The sequence below is a fragment of the Stegastes partitus genome, unplaced genomic scaffold (genome assembly GCF_000690725.1).
Source record: "Stegastes partitus isolate 25-593 unplaced genomic scaffold, Stegastes_partitus-1.0.2 Scaffold2551, whole genome shotgun sequence".
NCBI lineage: Eukaryota > Metazoa > Chordata > Actinopteri > Pomacentridae > Stegastes > Stegastes partitus.
Window position 1 is genome coordinate 37,167 of NW_007580282.1, and position 17,621 is coordinate 54,787.

Genomic DNA, 17,621 nt, shown 5'->3' on the forward strand with positions numbered 1-17,621 from the left:
ACACCTATTCAAAACCTGGGATCATAGCAAGTTTCGTGGCTTATTTAAAGAATCAAATTACAGCAGCAATTTCCATGATTTTACTTTTAATACAAGTGATCTGGCCAACTTAAAATGAAAATGGCAAAAATCTTGTCGTTCATGAGATGTGTTGTATGTTATATGTGAGAGTCCTGCTTTGGCCTGGGTGAGGGTCCTGCTCTGGGAGAAATTAGACACCTTTCAGACATAAAATGTTGTTACCCAGCTACCCTGCACGGCGCGTAGGGGCAGGACACGTGCACATGCACTGTCAATGTCATGATTGGCTGCGTAGCGTAAGTGAACCGTATCGTATCATTGTCTGGACACCAATCACTCACTGAGTTGCATTGAAAAATAGTACACACAAAAAAATGCTATTTGGTCTAGTTAATTTACAGTTTGTTGGATTTGCTGCATAGATTTTCTTGTGCGCGATTGCGTAAGCGCGCAGTTTCGAGGAAACCTTGGTCGTGTCGCAGTTAGAAACGAGGAAACTGTGGGATTTGCTGCTTTCTGCCTCTTTGGATTGAATCCACTAACAAACTATCAGACGTCCTGTCGGCTGTACTCACCAGAATCTGAGCCACTTGTTGAGGAACAGCAGCTGAATTTAGTTCAGACACAAACACACGGATTACTCTGGACTGCTGCTCCGCCGTCGCTTTGACAAACTTTCACTTTCGTCGGTGTCGCTCCTCCTCCTCCTCCTCCTCCTCTTCCTCCTGCTGCTGTTTGTCGGTTTCACACCAGTTTAACATGTTGGGGGAAAAAATCTTTAAGCTGTTATCTTATCTTGCGGCCCTCTACAGCCACCCCTGAAACATGTTCATATTTTTGAACGTTTCCAAAATCGCATCTACGTTGTCCGAGTGCAAGTGAAGGCAGCACCGTAGCAGCCGCTGATCGGCGCTGAGGCACAAACAGAGAGAGAGAGAGCAGAAGTCATTTCAACAAGCAACAGGTCAGTAAGTCCAGCAGTACTTCCTTTGAGAACGCATTGCAGATGTTTGTTAACTGTTGTTTCTGTCCAGCCACACGTTAGTGAGCATCAGATTAGCTCATTTATGGGCTGCGAGTCCAGAGTCAGGACTGCAGCGGCGCTACGGCAGCCTGCAGACAATGAGGAGGAAGCCCGCGGACATCTCGTCTTTCTTTCAGAGCAAAAGTGCTGCAGGGGAGACGCAGCAGATGTTAGGTGATTGTGATGCAGTCCGAAAAAACATCGCTGAGCAAACCGATGAACACACTGAGGAGCAGGTAGAGGCAGAACCGGAGCACAGGGAAGAACCAGAACCAGCAGGTATCCCAGAGGCTGAGTAGCAAGAGAGGCAGGACACAGCTGGTCAAGCTGCTGCTGGACCAGGAGCTGGCCTCTAACAGTGTCTCCCTGACAAGACAGGAGCTTTACCTGGAGAAATGTGCACTATTTCTTATATTTATATGTACATTTTTTTATTTTTTTTCTCTCGTATATGTGTATCTCTGTTTAATGCTGCTACCAACAACGTGAATTTCTCCACTGTGAGATAAATAAAGGCATATCTTATCTTATTTTATCTTATCTTATCTTATCTTATCTTATCTTATCTTATCTTAATAAGGTGTCAACACTGACTGATGAATCCTGGCACAACAACGGGAAGCTTCTCATTCAACTGGTAGCTGAGCTTCAATAGTCTCATTGGGATTTGCTGATTATTGTTGTTTTGCTGCTGCTATTTAAAAACCAGAATCACTTATTTACCTCATGTTTTATCACAGATGTCTCCCAGTCAAGAGCACAGAGGCCCAACTCCAGGTTTTCCCTCAGACTCTTCAAGGGGACAGAAGACGAGGCTTCAACAGAGAGCGGTACAGTGCACACAAATGGCTAGAATACTCTCAGGGTAAAAACTCTGCCTCCTACGATGTCTGCCGTCACTTCAGTCTCCCATCGTCCACTGATTCAGTGTTTACTTCTGAAGAAGGGTTCAAAAATTGGAAAAAGGCCGCTGATCAAGATGGCGGGTTTGTAAGCCATGCAGAATCAGAGTCACACATAAATGCTCTGTTCGCATGGGCAGACTTTGAAATTGCAGGCAAATACTCTCTCTCAGTCTCTTTCAATGCAGAATACAATAAAATAGTTACCGAAAATAGAGAGTACATCAAAACTGTTGCAGAAACCTGCTCCTTCCAGCGACACAAAACACTGCACAAAGAGCTCATTAACAAAGCCAAGGTGATAACAAAGGAGATTTGCTCTCTATCATGGAACTGCTCGCCAAGCATGATCCCATAGTCAAGCAAAACATGACAAATCAGAGAAATGCAACATACCTTGTGCATAGTACTCAACATGAAATAACTGACTGTCTGACTGAAACGGTCCGCACCTCAGTTATCAGTGAAGCTGCACAAAATCAGCCTTTCAGCATTTTGGTTGGTGAGACCAAAGACGTTAGCAAAAAAGAACAGATGTCCTTTGTAAACCGATAATACTATAATGGATCAATATGTGAACGTTTCCTAAACTTAGAAGCAGCAGAGTGTTTGGATGTTGCATCACTTTCACAGAATGCTGCAGAAGTATGGTCCTGATGACAGAAAGCACCTTGTAGGCCAGGATATGATGAGTGGAAAGAACATGGGTGTGCAAGCATGCATTCAATCAGAGGCCCCAGTGGAGGTCTGTGTTCACTGTAATGCACACTGAGGCTGAGGAAAGGACAATATTTTCCGACAATTTTCACTAATTTTGAGCGTTCTAATGCTACCACTAGCACTGGTGATGCGTTCACAGGTCAGAGCTCTGTGGAAACTGTCATGCTGAGGGACATTCAGAGATGGAAAAACCTTTAGACTGATTCGAAACCAATAATCAAGGACTGTGTGGGCTACTGTTTTCACGCCATCTGTTGTGCTTCAGTGCAAATTAAGCTCAGCTGGTTTGCATCTCTCCTGCTTTCTGTGTTCACATATACTACGTTTTTTGTTTTTTTTTTACAGCTAAATGTCCAAGAAAGCTCTTCTCATTTACATATTTTTCTGTTGTCAGACAATGGAAAACGTATGAAATGGTGACTGAAACGCAGCCCATTAAGACTACATGTTAACCAGCAGTCATTTTAGAGCCAAACTGTTGCTCTGCAGCTAAAACACTGATTTACCCACAACGTTGTGTGACAAAATTACCAAACATATAATTTAAAAACAACATTTGTGCTATGTGTTTTCGGCGATACTTCCATGTGAAATGAGCGCCCTGGCAGAAAGTAAGAAACGACAGAAAGTCTCGTAAACTCATTTACATTTGTCAGCTGTTCAGTTGTTTTGCTCTGTGCTGTCGATCACAGGTGCAGAGAGACTCTTCTTTCTGAAGGGGGATGAGCTCAGCAGCAGCTCAGCTGAATTCAGAGCTCCTGAAACAGCTGTTTAGAACAAGACTTACCCCAGGATCTATACAGTCATGGTGAAATGAACAATCTTTGCAGCATTTTGGTGTGAAAAATGGAAAAAAAAACATATTGGGGACATGTAAAGTTTTCACTAGTTTGGTGAAAATGATCATAAAAGACAAAAAACCAAAAGCAGTAAAATACCAAAGTCTTAATGAGACAATAGAGTTTAGACTTTTTGTTGTTGTTATTGTTAGTTGTGTTGTTTATTTCATCTTTAAAAATATATGTGTGTAACCAGCACTATGATGACAGTTTGATATTCTGTATATTTGTTACTTTGGCGATATGTTGAATTCCTTTTTTCTTTTTGTTGTTACTTGTGTTTTTTGAAATTTGTGTGTAGTTAAGAGATGCAGAATCAATTAACTAGACTGTCCAGGATATTAAATTCCTCAGGAAGTGGGGTCTAGCATGGTTGGTGCAGCTCTTGTTTGACTGCTCATAAACACCTGTGCTTCTGACTAATTGATTGTCTATGTCCTGATAAAGGTACCGGCCAATACATGTGGGCATCTTTAATAGTCCAGCTGGGCCATGTCGATGTAAAACAAAACATTTTAACCAAAGGAATGCCGTGGCTTGGAGATTTTTTCTTCTTCAATGCTGTAACTTTAGCAAAACAAACCAAATTACTGTGACAAACTAAAATGAAAGTTTAAAACAACCTTATTTTTCTTTCTTTACAGACGTCCCTGCATGAAGTGTGGCAATGAAAGACACTTCTTCCCCACCAGCAGATGGCAGAAGGGACCAGGTTTCTGTCTGCTGTGACCTTGCCCTGCAGCAGGAGGGTCAAACAACCACCCACTGCTACTTCCCTCTGAACAAAAGCACACAGACACATGCATGTAGAGGCACGCTGCGTCTTTCTGTGTCACAGGACTAAACACTGGTCAAGTAAAAGCGTGGAACAACAGACTGCAGCCGCTGGAGAGTTGGCGTTGAGAGAAAACCACCAGTTCATTCCAGCAGAGAAGGTATGAAAACAAGACAAACTTTGCTCTGAACCAGCAGCTACAGAATCGTTAGCTTCATGGTCAGTCTGTATTTGAAACTGTATGCTATCTTTAGCATTCGGTTTCTCTCTGACTATCTGCTGATCTCCTACATCAGGGTTATGTTTGCATGTGGTTGATGTCAAAACACAAACCGTTCTGTTCCAAGATGTTGCACCACAACTGCCAGTTTGTACAGCACGTTTTGTTGCTGTTGTCATGAGAAAATTTTCTTGATGACTGCCACTTAAGTTCAGCCTGAGGACATGTGTTGCTCTAAAGTTGGACAAACCTAATTTAATTTCTTAATGTTTTCTTTCGCGCAGTCAACTGACCTCGAAACGGCTTTGGTGAAAGATCTGAAAAGTTGTCATTTTGTAGACACAAGTTTTGTACCGGATGAAGTCCAGTTTACTTTGTCTTGTTTTGAGTCATGACAAGTTTCGTAGTCGTAGTACCAAGTCCAGACCTGAGTGTTCAGACAAAATATGCAAAGACACAAAACCATTCAGGCTCTCCAGGATTTGGACATCTTCCTCTCGAAGCTGAAAGTCCCCTTCATAGTGTCATTAAAACTAAAAGAACAGCTAAAGAATCTCATACCTTTTAAAAATGACGTTCTGCTACCTTTACTTTTACACAGTCTGGTGCTTTGAAGATTTGTTGGGAATAGACTGTGTTGTCAGTACAAAAGCATAGTTAATGCTATGTTATTTAATAATGGAAAAGTTGTTGTTCTAACCTGCAACACTACAAAAGGAGACCAAGAAGAAGTTTAAAGACTTCAGTTTGGGAGGGATGGCAGGTACTGATCCCATATTCTGATGCTTAGAAGAGGCCCAGTGCTTTTACTGATAGTTAAAGTGAATCTCTATATTCTCGCATATTGTTTCAAGCAAGTAAACAAATGCCACTTTTACCACAAACTAAAATAAAGACAAACCAGTGTGGGTAACTCTGCGAGCTAATTGCTTTTTGGACTCTCGAAATAAAAGACGCAGTGTGTGATCAGAACAGGCAGAAGTGGGTCACATCGCTCACAAACAAAACAAGTCGGCAGCGTCTTTACCGTCACTGATGAGCGGCGCTTTTTTCAGAATGTCGTAGTTTGCGTTCGCTCAGCTGTGCAGTCGAGGGAAGCTGCTGGTCTTAAGGTCAAAGAGTAAAGCAGCAATTTAACACCACAACGTGATGTTCAGGTTAGGCTCCACAAAATATCACACCGATGTATTTGCCTGTAAGTTTGCACACGTGTGACTGCCAGACCTCACAACATGTTCTGGCTCTTTACGATAAAGATTCTTACATTTAATGAACCTGCTTTAATGGATTTTTAAGTGGACCGTTGGATATGATTCAGGTTACGTTTCACTCACAGCCTTGACTTACACTGTCTGACGTAAACAACCAAACTTAACTAACTACTTCATGCTAGTTCACAGCTTTGGCTGAAATATGCCAACAAGTTATTGGACTGGTTGTCAGAAAATGTGGTTTAGACTTCATGTCTCCTCCAGATCAATTGTTATCACTTTGGTGTTTCTTGTCATTCAATAATAGTAATGATTGATCAGATTTATAAAGCGCTTTTCTAGACACTCAAAGACACTTTACACTGTCAATTATTCATTCACACACATTCATTCTGGTGGTGGTAACTACAGTTGTAGCCACAGCTGACCACCACCTCAATCAATCCATTCATACACATTCACACCAGGCAAGGTGGCTGAAGTGTCTCGCCTAAGGACACAACGACCATGACACAGGTTACAAGGTGGAATCGAACCGCCGACCTTCCGATCATTTACTCATTCTACCACCTGAGCCACATTTTCAGGCCAGATTTGTAATAATAACGTCCAAGAGCGCGGTTTGTTGACCGTCAACCTCAGTTGTAGTTTGTGTTTAGTGTTGTGCAGCAAACGTTAGCCCACCACCATGCTAAGCTAAGATGGTGAACATTACATGTTAAATGTCAGCATTGTCGTTGGATGTTAGGATGCAGTCGGTACACTGTAAAGAAAAAAAACATACAACTGAAAATCCGGCAGCACAGATGTCTTTCGTGTATGTTAAGTTTTGCGTAAGTCAGTATGCCCACTTTTATTTAAACCTGAATTCCCATAAAAATAAATCATTACTATGATAAAGATGGAACAGCTCAGATCACCGATAATGTGTGTCACCCAGGTTTTAACAAAACATTAACAGGAGCTAAAGTTTAGTTTGTTGCTTCCAGCTGTTTGCAGGCTTCATATGAGGATTCATAAGTTCCATCAAAGCTGTCAGGATACAGTCTTCTGCAGAAGTCTGTTTTCTAAAATATTTTCCCAGTCGTATCAAGTTAGATATTTTACTTTCACAGTCTCACAGCAGGATGTTATGTAGACGAATCCTTCCTATAACCAGCTGATATGTAGAATTCCTACACCTAATGATTAAAGTGAGTACCAACATATGGCAGCAGGTAGCCAAGCAACAATGAAAGCACATTTTGTGGTACTTTAGACTGCTGTTGTTAAAAAAAAAATACCATCACCCATTAACAGAAATCATAAACAAACTATTAGTTCTTTGGGCAGTTTGATAAGCTTCTTATTAGCTTAGGTTAACCTTTTATTAATCGCTCCTTGAACCTTGAAGCCCCATTTTGTGCATATGACAAATAAAAACTAAACACAACTTGTAAAATTAAAGATACGTTCATGTCATCATCATCATTTAAACTTTTGGCCTGTTTTTTTAAGGAGTGGTGCTTAAATTAGAACTTACGCTGTAATTTTACTCGTGATTACTAAATTGGCAAATCAGGAAAAATCTGTCAAACATATGTAATGATTTGTGGTATACAGTAGCACGAGAAGGAAAAGACGTGTCACAAATAGACGCAGTGAAGCTGTTTCAGCTGCTCTGACGGACAAAAACCCACTCACGTATTGTAATGTAATGAAGCAGCTGACCTTCGATGTGGAAATGTCAGTGTGCCACTAAAGGATACAGTGACAGCCTCTCTCTCCCTCATACATACTGTACACATACATTTACACACAATCACATCCCCTGCACACATCCCAGTGCGCCCGATCACACCACCACAATAAATTATTCTGCCCCGGAGCCACAAGAGTTTTGTCTACAGGATGTGAGTCACGGTAGCGTGCACACACATTGTCAGCGAATGCTCAGTCAGTCGTTTGTGGTTCTGCCGCTTTCAAAATGACCTCCGTGCTGTAGAAATCGTATATCACTTGTGATAAAGTCCAAGTCTTGAGCTAACAGATATGAGTCACCCCCTACAGGTCTGCAGAGTTTTTAGTTTTTTATCACGGAGCTGTCCGATCGGTACGTCAGCACACTGACGTCAAATCAACGGTGTGGAAAAGGAAAACACTCCTTGACTCTATTCAGCTGGATTGAGAGGATTTACAGATGGGGGATTGATGTGACTTTCTCGCTGCTCATAAAGCATGGGATCCTTTAAGTATCTCCAAGTGCAGCAATTTGTCTTCTTTATATTCATAGCAGAACAGGGAGCTGTGGCAAGGAGCTCCTCCAGAATACTGATGATGATTCTTCCTGTTGATCCAGCGTGGTCTCTCATCCCCGTTTGTGTTGATGTGCTGGTCTTTATTAGCATTCTGTTGATCTTACCTTCATATGTGTAAAATAAAGAAAGCAAGTAAAACATGAAGGAGAGCCATCGGTGTAAAGCCGCTGCACTGCATAAAGTTTAGAGTGGCTGGCATGGGTCGATTAGCGCCGGGATCCTGCTCAGGCCTCTGCTTGCATCCTAAAATAAAGTCTGTCAACCACTGAAGCAGGCCGCCAGGGATGCGTCACTTAGGTGGAGGTGATGAAGGACACGGAGTTGTAGGTGTTTTTGCAAGAACAAATGCCAGTACCCGCTGGCCACAGTCTCCCCCAGGTGAGGTGGATGGAGGGGCGCTCGTGAACCAGACCTGGAGTTTGTTTACGGAACTGAACTTTGCATTTTTGTTTTTTAAAGATGGCCTCTGAAAAGCTTGGGGTGGCACACAAAAGCCAAGAGTCATAACTAAGATTGTTAATGATTCTGAGCACACGATAAGGCACAAAACAAGACTTCTGGCTTACAACATTTTACATATGATGTAGTGGAACACACTACATGTTTTATAGTATACTATACTCATATTATTATCATAGTATTGGAACGCAGCATGTGTCTTTTACACTCTCTGACAGGACGCATGGCGGATTGGCTGCTGCTATGCATAGCCTTTATGGTTTCTGTCTACAGGAGAGTTTTTAGACACCAGGCATCGTGCTGCCTCCACGTTTGATGGACGTACAGCTCGACAGTATGACAATAGATGACTGACAGGCGGTGTTCAACAGGCTTCACCCTCCTACAGTTGTGCAGATATTGGCAGCCCTTGATTGGACAACGAGGCGTGAAATAGGCTGTTGAATCTCTCTTCATTTAAGATCAGTTAGTTTAAAAGTTTTTCAGAATGCTGCAGATTTCCATAAAGTAGCTTAGACACCAACTGTATGCAAAAGAGGAAGGCGACGCAACACCGCGTCTCTCAGAATGAAACCGGACCACATTAAGGGGTTGCTAAAACAGACAGTGATTGCCCCTCGTGGAGGCACATCTGCATGACGGTTTGCGCCCAGTGCATTTAAAACACTCTATCGAACAACTCTCTTATTGTATAGATGAAGACTCCACCACCTCTCTCAGTGCTGCTGCCTTCACATCTCATTCACTCTTGTTAACCAGCGTGTGGTGCTGAAAAGAGGGCAAAATGTGGTTTTAGTAGAAAACAGCAGGAGCTCTGTTTGAAATGTAGTTTCATAAATGTAAAAATGCTCATTTTTGTTATGCTACAGCTTCAAATATTTATCTTTTATTCAAAACAAAATCTAAAATCAGTAGTGTGGCAAGTTTTCTTGATTCATACAGTCGATAAAATTCTCTGCTTTGACTCCAACCCAAAATATAAGTAAATGTAGTTTTATGAGTTTGGAAAACTACAGTATATTACACGGAAAATAACACTGACGACATGTTTGTAAAAAATGTAATCAGAGCAACGTGAGCGCCGTTACAACACGCAGACTGGAGAAGTTGTTGTTGCAAAACGCTCACATGCTTCGTGCACTGTTATGTAGTGAGAGAATAGAAATTATTAACATACTGCTCCATTTTAAAAGTGCTTATCCTCTGCTCTGATCCTCCCATTTCTTTGTGCACTTGTGAGGGGAGTCCATGTCTTTGCTCTGTGCTGAAGCGAGGGCGTTGCCAAGTCACTATAATCAATGTGTCGGTCATTTATCTGCCACACAGCCAACTTGTGTGAGACTGAGGGAGAGCAGCGGTTTGGATTGCGCAGTGTATCCCTCTTCTCTCTCACCACCACATGACCTGTAATACTCCATATGGCCTGGTGACGTCTGTGCTTCCTAATCTCTCTCTCTCTCTCCCTCTCTCTCCCTCTCTCTCGTCCCCCTGAGGCTTTATAGGCAGCAGTGAGAAGTCAGATTTCTGCATTCACACACAGACAACACATCTGTGGCTGTTTTCTGACGTAGTGAAAACACTTTGAGCTCAGCTTCAGACGGCTAACTTATCTGTTAAGGCGACGCTAGAATTACAAGGAGACATTTTACTGAAGTGGACAGTGATGGAGACTATGGGTAAGAGGCAGCTGTTTTTTTTTGCTTATTGTAAAGGATGGATGTTTGGATGCTTAGCAGCGAATGTAAATGCAAGACTGGTGCCATTTTACAGAATCATATCAGAGAATGAAGGCGTTAAAGTTTTGCGTATCTGATGGTGCAGTGGAGCAGAGTGTAGGGGCTTAATTACTAAAACACAACTGGCTGTGGTGGCATGCATGTGAATAAACCAGGATTTATGTCATTGTAATAACATCGCATGACTGGAGCAGTAACGCTGTCTGTTCAGGTTGATCTCAGAGCGCTGGAGTTGGTTTTGCATGCATTCAAGAGGACGGAATGAATCTTAAACATCCAGTGGTCAAACTCTATTAATATCTCCTTTTATAGTCATATAGTTCAGGTGTAGGAGAGCCAAGGATTTGTTTGACAGTGCAGAGGTCAGTCTCAGTTGTGTGCACATTAGCATGCACAACATTTTTAGGACATGATTACAGAGGAAGAGCGTGTTTAAAAAGAGCTATTTTCTTCAACGAGCAATTCGCTGGAACGATTAAAAGATGAATCTGCCTTTAGGAAATTTAAGCTCATATCTTAACTAAGTAATAATAATAATATGTGGATGTAGTTGTTGTTTTTTTTTGCAGTTATCGTGCTGCAAATGAAAAAAAAAACAAACTGCTAGTTTATGCCATTTGCAGCATGGCATTTAAAACAATACTGTAATTAACATTAATTAGTGTCTGCAGCTTCTGGATTTGCACAAACCTGATGTCTGTTGGCACAACAACCAATCAGTTTGACCCACTTTGGTTTGACCTACTGCAATTCAAAGTTGTCAAACACAGACACCATGTTAAATACTCATGGAGGTATAAAGTAGAGGAGCAGATGGTGTTTGTGTGTATTTGTGTGTGTGTTTGTGCGCGAACACATGCCACAGTGCTTATTATCCAGCAGGGTGTGGCCTCTGCAACCTGTGATTTAAAAGTGAAAGTTGCCTCCCTTTAGCGCTGTTGTAATGAAAAGACCAGCAGTACGAGTGTTTATACAAGTCATTTAAAGCTGCTGTATACTAAAATGTAATGAGCATTAATGGGGGATCAGATGGAACCTTCAAGGCGTTGCTCGTAAACTCTAACCCATGTATAATTAGAACCCATCTCTCCGCTCAGCTCAGTGCAGTTGTGACGCTTCAGTTTTCACTTTTAGCTCTTTGTTTTTGATTCACTCTCACTGCTGCAGTGGTTGAATTTAATTAGCACATTTACTCAAGTACTGTATTTAGGTACAGCTTTGCGGTACTTGCACTTTACTCATCTTTTCTTTTGATGCCACTTTCTGCTTCTGCTCCTTCCACTGCATCTAAGAGGAAAATATTGTGCTTTTTACTGCATCCACAATTCTACAAACAAAACATATAAAGAACTTATAAAATCGGACATTTTACAGGTTAATAAACAAACTAACACTTTGTATAAGTGCACTTGAAATCACAAGTTGAGTAATCAGTTGACAGAAAACTAACTATTTTGGTAATTTCTCGCTATTTTCAGAACTTTTACAGACCGAGCAGTCACCTGATCAATGGAGGAAGTAATCAGTAGACTAATCCAAAATGAAACTATTCATAAGTTGCAGGTAATTGCAAGATGGTGCAAAATGAGCTTCACCTCAACCACTTACAACAACAGTAAGATTTTCAAAGTCAAACATTGATGTGTGGGGTTGGAGGTAGAGCATCGTGTAGCGTTCAGCAGCTTTACCTCAAGAGAGTTGACAGAAATCAGAACAGAGGTAAGACAGAGGGAATGTTGGTAGTGTGTTCATCTGGTGTCCAGACACAAAGAAAACCCCACATCAGAAGTATTTACAGGCCCATAAATTCATCCCCCAACCAACAAGATCTGTTGTTGTGTCAAAAAGCGATAGTCTGCCAAAGACTGACTGCTATTTGTGGGATGCTTCTTGTTAAAGTTGGATTGCAGACTTTATAAACATCTACAGCTGCTTTTAAGGTGCAAAGACACAAACATTTATGTCTGCTGTGATTTGAAAAGTGTGTCTTGGAACGTTTCTTTGAGAGATGACAGAATTTACGTCATTGGACCCTTTTGTACTTCCGAACAAGTGACACGGACTTTGAAAATTTTTATGTCCGAGCTGACTTTGAATGCAGCATTAGATCTGCATATAATCAAATGTTAAGCAGACCTGCAGCCAGCAGTAAAGCAACATGACCCGACCGACTGACCAAACAAAATGTGGGTCTGAACTCGTACAGTTTCGAGGATGAATCCGAGATCCTACGACCCCTAGAGACCTCTGCCCCACATGGATAACAATGCAGCTCCTGTCTGTCAGAGTGTAAATAAGCAGCTGTATTATGGAACTATACTGTCACAGTGTTTACGGCTTGTTTTTCACATTGATTTTAATTCACTATATCAAGAATTTGTTGACCCCATATGAGCCCTGGGCCAACTTGGATCAGCTGGTCGTGATCTAAGAAAATCTTTGGGTTTTTCCCAGAATCCAGCTGGTGACTAAGTTCTGTGTGCTTTTTTTCAATTTATGTTTTCTTGATGTTCTCTTTAAACTTAATAGATTTTTTTCAGTGTGAGCTTTATTTTGGCTCATTCATATTTGTTTTATTAATATAATCCTTTCTTAATCCCTCAGTAAACTTTATGAAGAATGCTGCGATAAAATGGAAGCGTATTACGTATTAATATTATTGTTCTGTTGCTCTTTCGAGGCCAAAAAATCTGTTGCCTTTTCAGGTTTAAATTGATATATATGAAAGATCAATCTTTGATGTAGCAAACAATTTATTATCCGCTCTGCCAACATCACTCTGTAGCAGTAATTAGGAAGCACAGTCTTATTTTTAGCTTGCATTAGTGATTCAGCTCACATGTGAGCCAACAGATGTTGTTGAAGGAGGATAAAAGGTGACTTGAGCTGCAGCCTCGCTGTCATTGTGGGACTCAAATCAAGAGCACTTTATCTGGTATGTTAAAAAAAAAAAGAAAGAAGAAGAAGCAGGGATTTGCCTCAGTTGTGCTGCTCCAAATGACGTAGCAGCCGTGACGTTTGAGGTGGTGATATCCTCAGTAAATAAATCATCTGGGGATTTGGAAGGATTTTGAAAATGGCACCACCTGCTCACCAGAGGACATGTTTGCCATAAAAATACAGATGTGTGTTCGTACACTGCAGCTCCAACTGGTACATTTTCTCCCTCCTATCACACGCCTCATCATGTGTGTTTTTTCTCCTCACAGTGTGTCCGATGGGAGGAGGAGCCACCAGGCTGTACAGCACCCTGAGTCAGACCCTCAGCAGCACCGGCTCTCCTCTGCCCCTCCCTCCAGCCCACCAGCCTGCAAACACAAACCTGGATCCAGATTTCTGCCAGGTGGCTCTTTCTCTTCTGTTCTCACTAAATTTTTAAATATTAAAAAAATGTGATGACATGTAGATGAATCTGTAAATATGAAACGTTGCGTTGCCTTGCAGGAGCAGACGGGGTCGCCTGTGTGTCCCCCTGATCCCGTGGAGCTGCTTCGACAGTGTCAGGAGGCCCTCAGGGATCGACCGCCTCGCTTCCACAGGAAGCTCATCCACCTCAGTGATGGAGACGGCGCCCCCAGCAGCCCCATCAGGGTGATGCAGTGGAACATACTGGCCCAAGGTAGATTCCCTTTACACTGACAACTGTCCGACACAACATCACAATGGACCGTAGGCTCGGATACATCTAGTGACAGATATATGGCAGGTTCAGCACCAGGTCACATTAACCAGAGTGCCTCTTAAATCATGGACCAGTCCTTATTCCTGGTCATTTTATCACGATGATCCATTTGCACTAACTAGCTTCTGTAAAAACACACAAAATTCTGCTCTCCTTGGCACCACTATGGAACAATGACTGATTCAGCTGCGATGAACAGTCATAGGACAAAAAGTCAGGCATGTTTTATTGATTTTGCTGAGCCAGGCTGAACTGCAGGCTGTGTTTACACTGAGCAGATAGGAGACAAGTATAAAAACAAATTAAAAATATAGGTAGTAACATATCTCCAGTATGTAGAGCCAGTTTTTCTAGTGTTGGTAACACCTGTAGGCACTTTGAAAAATGTTGTACAAGTTGATTCCAGATTTATACATTTTTTTATAGAATAAATAAAGAAATGCAACTTTCTTTTTTCTATGATTTCTGACATTTTAACCGTGTCATACTGCACAAAAGACATTTTGAAAGTTCTCTCTACAATTAGCCATTGTTTTGCTGTTAAAAGGGGCAGTACAAGAGTGAAAGGGGCAAAAAAAACATCCAGAAACTGCTTGGGGTTCAGAGGGTTAAAGGGCAAAGTGGAGGTCACATGTGTGCTATGGAGTCACAGCAAAAAACCCCACAGAAGGCTGTAATGAAATCATGTCAATAAATGAACGCAAGATTGTGAAGGCCTGTATTGTTTTAGTGCTTTGTCTTGCTCTTAATGAGGAAAAACTAAACATAAATTCAATATATGAACCAAACATATAATAAAATATCCAATTGTTGAAAACCATTTTAAAGGAAACAGTGGACAGACGTTAGCAGCAGAAGCACTTGCGATGTGAGAATCGCAATCGATGTGATTCATCGATGGCGCAACATGTTTGCGACACATCACGACGTGGATGTAACGTCAGTAACTTACACAGTCTATGATTCACACCTTCTCCTGCTGCCCCCAAGTGGACAAGAAAAAACTGTAAATACTGCTTTGAAAACACCACCTCAACAAATGTGTGATTTATTTAATTATTATCATTATTAGTTCAACAACAGCAGGTTGTTTAAAAGTGTAGGGCTCATGGGACATGTTTGTACAGGAAGTAGAAGAGCTGATGGACTTTGGAAAGGCTTTGGAAAGAACTATTAGGACGACCAGCATTTTCAGCCTCTTCTTAAGTTTATAATGGACGCTGTGTTGTTAAATCCAAGCCTGTTAGTCGCAGCTCTCTGACTGCATCGCTCTTCATTAACCACCCAGATCGTCATCATCATTCTTCGGCGTGGTTGAGCAATAATTTAGTTTATATTATCAGTTTCACATAAAGCTAATGCACAAAATACTTCAGACTCCAAAATGCCATCTAATGTGAACTTTGACACTTTTACAAACTCACTACATCTGATTTTTAAACTTAAAATAAATGATGAGACTTTTTCCATGTCCTTTAGAAGATGCTGGAATTATTTACCTGTTATGATAAAATGTTAAAAAGAAAAAAAACAGGGGGCCTAATTAATATTTCCAAAGCTGTAGTTATGTCCAGACGACATCCATAAAACACGCAGCGAGCAGTTTAGTGTCTTCCACAGGGTGTTCAAGGAGGAACTCACGTCCAAGGTGTTGGAATAAATCTGATCTGCAGCAGCTTGTGCAGCTTCACAAGATTCAAAGGATCTGCTGCTAACATCCTGGTGCCCAATGCAACAGATCATCTTCATTGTTCCTGTCTTGGTGTTTCCGTGGCCCGACAGCCTCTTCAGCAGTGGTGGCTCATTAGCATTTAGCTGCATAGCTCGTGTTACTTTAAATATACTCATGTCAGATCTCCCTCTTTCTCCTGTCCTTCAGCTCTGGGCGAAGGACTTGACAGTTTTGTCCAGTGTCCCCTGGAGGCCCTCAGCTGGTCCCGAAGAAAGTACCTCATCTTGGAGGAGATCCTCACCTACCGACCTCACATCCTGTGTCTGCAGGAAGTCGACCACTACTATGACACCTTCCAGCCAGTCCTGGCAGGTTTGGGCTACAGCAGCCACTTCTGCCCCAAACCCTGGTCCCCCTGCCTGGACGTGGAGGGCAACAACGGCCCCGATGGCTGCGCGCTGTTCTTCGACCAGTCGCGGTTTGAGCTCCTGGACAGCGTCAACATTCGACTCTCTGCCATGAGGATCCCGACCAATCAAGTGGGTAAAATTTCACACAGTTCTCACATAAAAATCTGCTCAGATGCACCTTTAACCGGACGCTCTCTCACCACAGGTTGCCGTAGTGACCACTCTGCGATGTCGGACCACGGGGAGGTGTCTGTGCGTGGCCGTGACCCACCTGAAGGCTCGCTCTGGCTGGGAGTGGCTCCGCAGCGCTCAGGGTTCGGACCTCCTTCGCCACCTGCAGAACCTAGTCCAGAAACACGCCGGTGGACCTGCAGGTGACACCAACACCGACATTCCTCTGCTCATATGTGGAGATTTCAACGCAGTGCCAACAGAGGAGGTGTACCGACGTTTCTCCACGTCCCCTCTCGGTTTGGACTCGGCCTACAAGAAACTCAGCCAAGACGGTTTGACGGAGCCGGAGTACACGACGTGGAAGATTCGGCCGACGGGGGAGTGTTGCTCCACCCTGGACTACATCTGGTACAGTCGGGACACGCTGAGAGTGGACGCGGTTCTGGACATGCCCACTGAGGAGGAGATCGGGCCAAACAGGCTCCCGTCTTTCAGCTATCCATCTGATCATCTCTCGCTGGTTTGTGACTTCAGCTTCAAGGAGAAAGATTGAAAAAGGAGAAGGACAACCTGCGGACCAGAAGTGATGACGCTGTGGAGTCGAGTTTTGGATCCTGGTGTGCTTCGCTCCACGAGAAGGCGTGAAGACGGGAAGCCACGTAAAGACGAAGGCGGGAGGCCGAGATACTGGAGTGGAAAGTTTAATAATTGAGACTGGACTTCAAAGTCAGATGACAGAAGACGCTGAGGTTGCAGATGCACGCTGCAACAGCTACCTCCCCCCATGTTCAAACACTGCACGAGTGTTTTCTGCACCAACGTCTTCATCTGAACTCAAACTGCACACAGATGTACTTTTTTGTTCTTATGAGCTTAAAATAACCCTAAAATCAAACTGTAGTCAGTGTTTTGCTCCACACTGCCAATGTACTACAGATTGTAAATAAAGTGTTTTTGCTTGACAGCTGTGACGTTTCGATTGTTCTTACTCGTTCTACTTTCCCTGACTATGCTTTTGGTGGTTTAATTCTGGGATTTAAGAGGTTGTTTCCAGAAAAAAATAACCTCTCTCTTATCTATAGTTGTATTTTTCTATGCAGTTAGTTTTTGTCCTCAACAATTTGATAAATGGCTTTAGTTTTAGGAGTTCGAAAACATGAAAATGACTTCTTTTTTCAACAGCTTTATTTGTACTGTTTTAACTTTCTATCTATTGAAGCATGACTGCATGTGCTCTGTAACTTCCATCCATCCATTTTCTTCCATTTTATCCAGAGTCAGGTCGGGGTGGCAGCAGGTTAAGCAGCTCATTCTGGACGTCCCTGTCCTCAGCACTGTTTTCAGTTCCTCCTGGGGGATCCCGAGGCCAGAGGGGTGTACTGTCAACAGGTTAGCCAGGTATGTTGAGCCTTAAGTCAGAATTTTTAGCATCATGACAGCGACTGTCTTTTGGCCTGCTATATCACCATGCTAACTATG

General features: G+C 42.4%; 1 protein-coding gene across 4 annotated transcripts; it reads left to right on the forward strand.

Annotated features, from left to right (window-relative positions):
- Positions 1 to 770: 770 nt before the first annotated feature.
- noctb (nocturnin b) lies at positions 771 to 17,106 on the forward strand. Of its 4 annotated transcripts, none has more exons than XM_008305573.1 (8): positions 771 to 985; positions 1,626 to 1,699; positions 1,786 to 1,875; positions 4,151 to 4,441; positions 13,414 to 13,547; positions 13,649 to 13,823; positions 15,766 to 16,097; positions 16,174 to 17,106. In XM_008305573.1, exons 5-8 carry the CDS (start codon positions 13,422 to 13,424, stop codon positions 16,693 to 16,695), a joined length of 1,155 nt encoding a protein of 384 aa, XP_008303795.1. In that variant the 5' UTR covers positions 771 to 985; positions 1,626 to 1,699; positions 1,786 to 1,875; positions 4,151 to 4,441; positions 13,414 to 13,421; the 3' UTR covers positions 16,696 to 17,106. The 4 variants fall into 4 exon arrangements, with proteins under 4 accessions (XP_008303795.1, XP_008303792.1, XP_008303793.1 ...); XM_008305570.1 differs by having other exon boundaries at positions 1,626 to 1,682; XM_008305571.1 differs by lacking the exon at positions 1,626 to 1,699.
- Positions 17,107 to 17,621: the final 515 nt, after the last annotated feature.